The following is a 249-nucleotide window of genomic DNA, read 5'->3' on the forward strand; positions in this document are numbered from 1 at the left end:
TTATTGGTAAGAGCTAAGATGGCTTACAACAAATCAAAACAAATTGAACAAACTTTTTTTTCTGATAAGAAGCATATTTCCTCATTGTAATTTTATAATCACAATGTTAGAAAACAAATCTCAAAAACTAACCAGTTCTTTGTAAAAGTCATCAATGCATTGGACACAAGCTCCACTACGGACATGTTTTTCGGGATTATTTGGAGAGATTTTGTTTCTGGTTTGGAATCTACTGCTTTCAGTCCTCTG

General features: G+C 32.5%; 1 protein-coding gene across 1 annotated transcript in view; it reads right to left on the minus strand.

The window, feature by feature from the left end:
• Positions 1-249, minus strand: part of LOC119592893 (protein unc-13 homolog 4B-like) — a 32966-nt gene that overhangs the window by 12473 nt on the left and 20244 nt on the right. The window contains exon 12 of the mRNA XM_037941788.1: positions 133-246. Coding sequence (XP_037797716.1) covers positions 133-246 — 114 coding nt within the window. The remainder of the gene's footprint in view (positions 1-132; positions 247-249) is intronic.

The sequence above is a fragment of the Penaeus monodon genome, chromosome 31, assembly GCF_015228065.2.
Source record: "Penaeus monodon isolate SGIC_2016 chromosome 31, NSTDA_Pmon_1, whole genome shotgun sequence".
Taxonomy (NCBI): Eukaryota; Metazoa; Arthropoda; class Malacostraca; order Decapoda; family Penaeidae; genus Penaeus; species Penaeus monodon.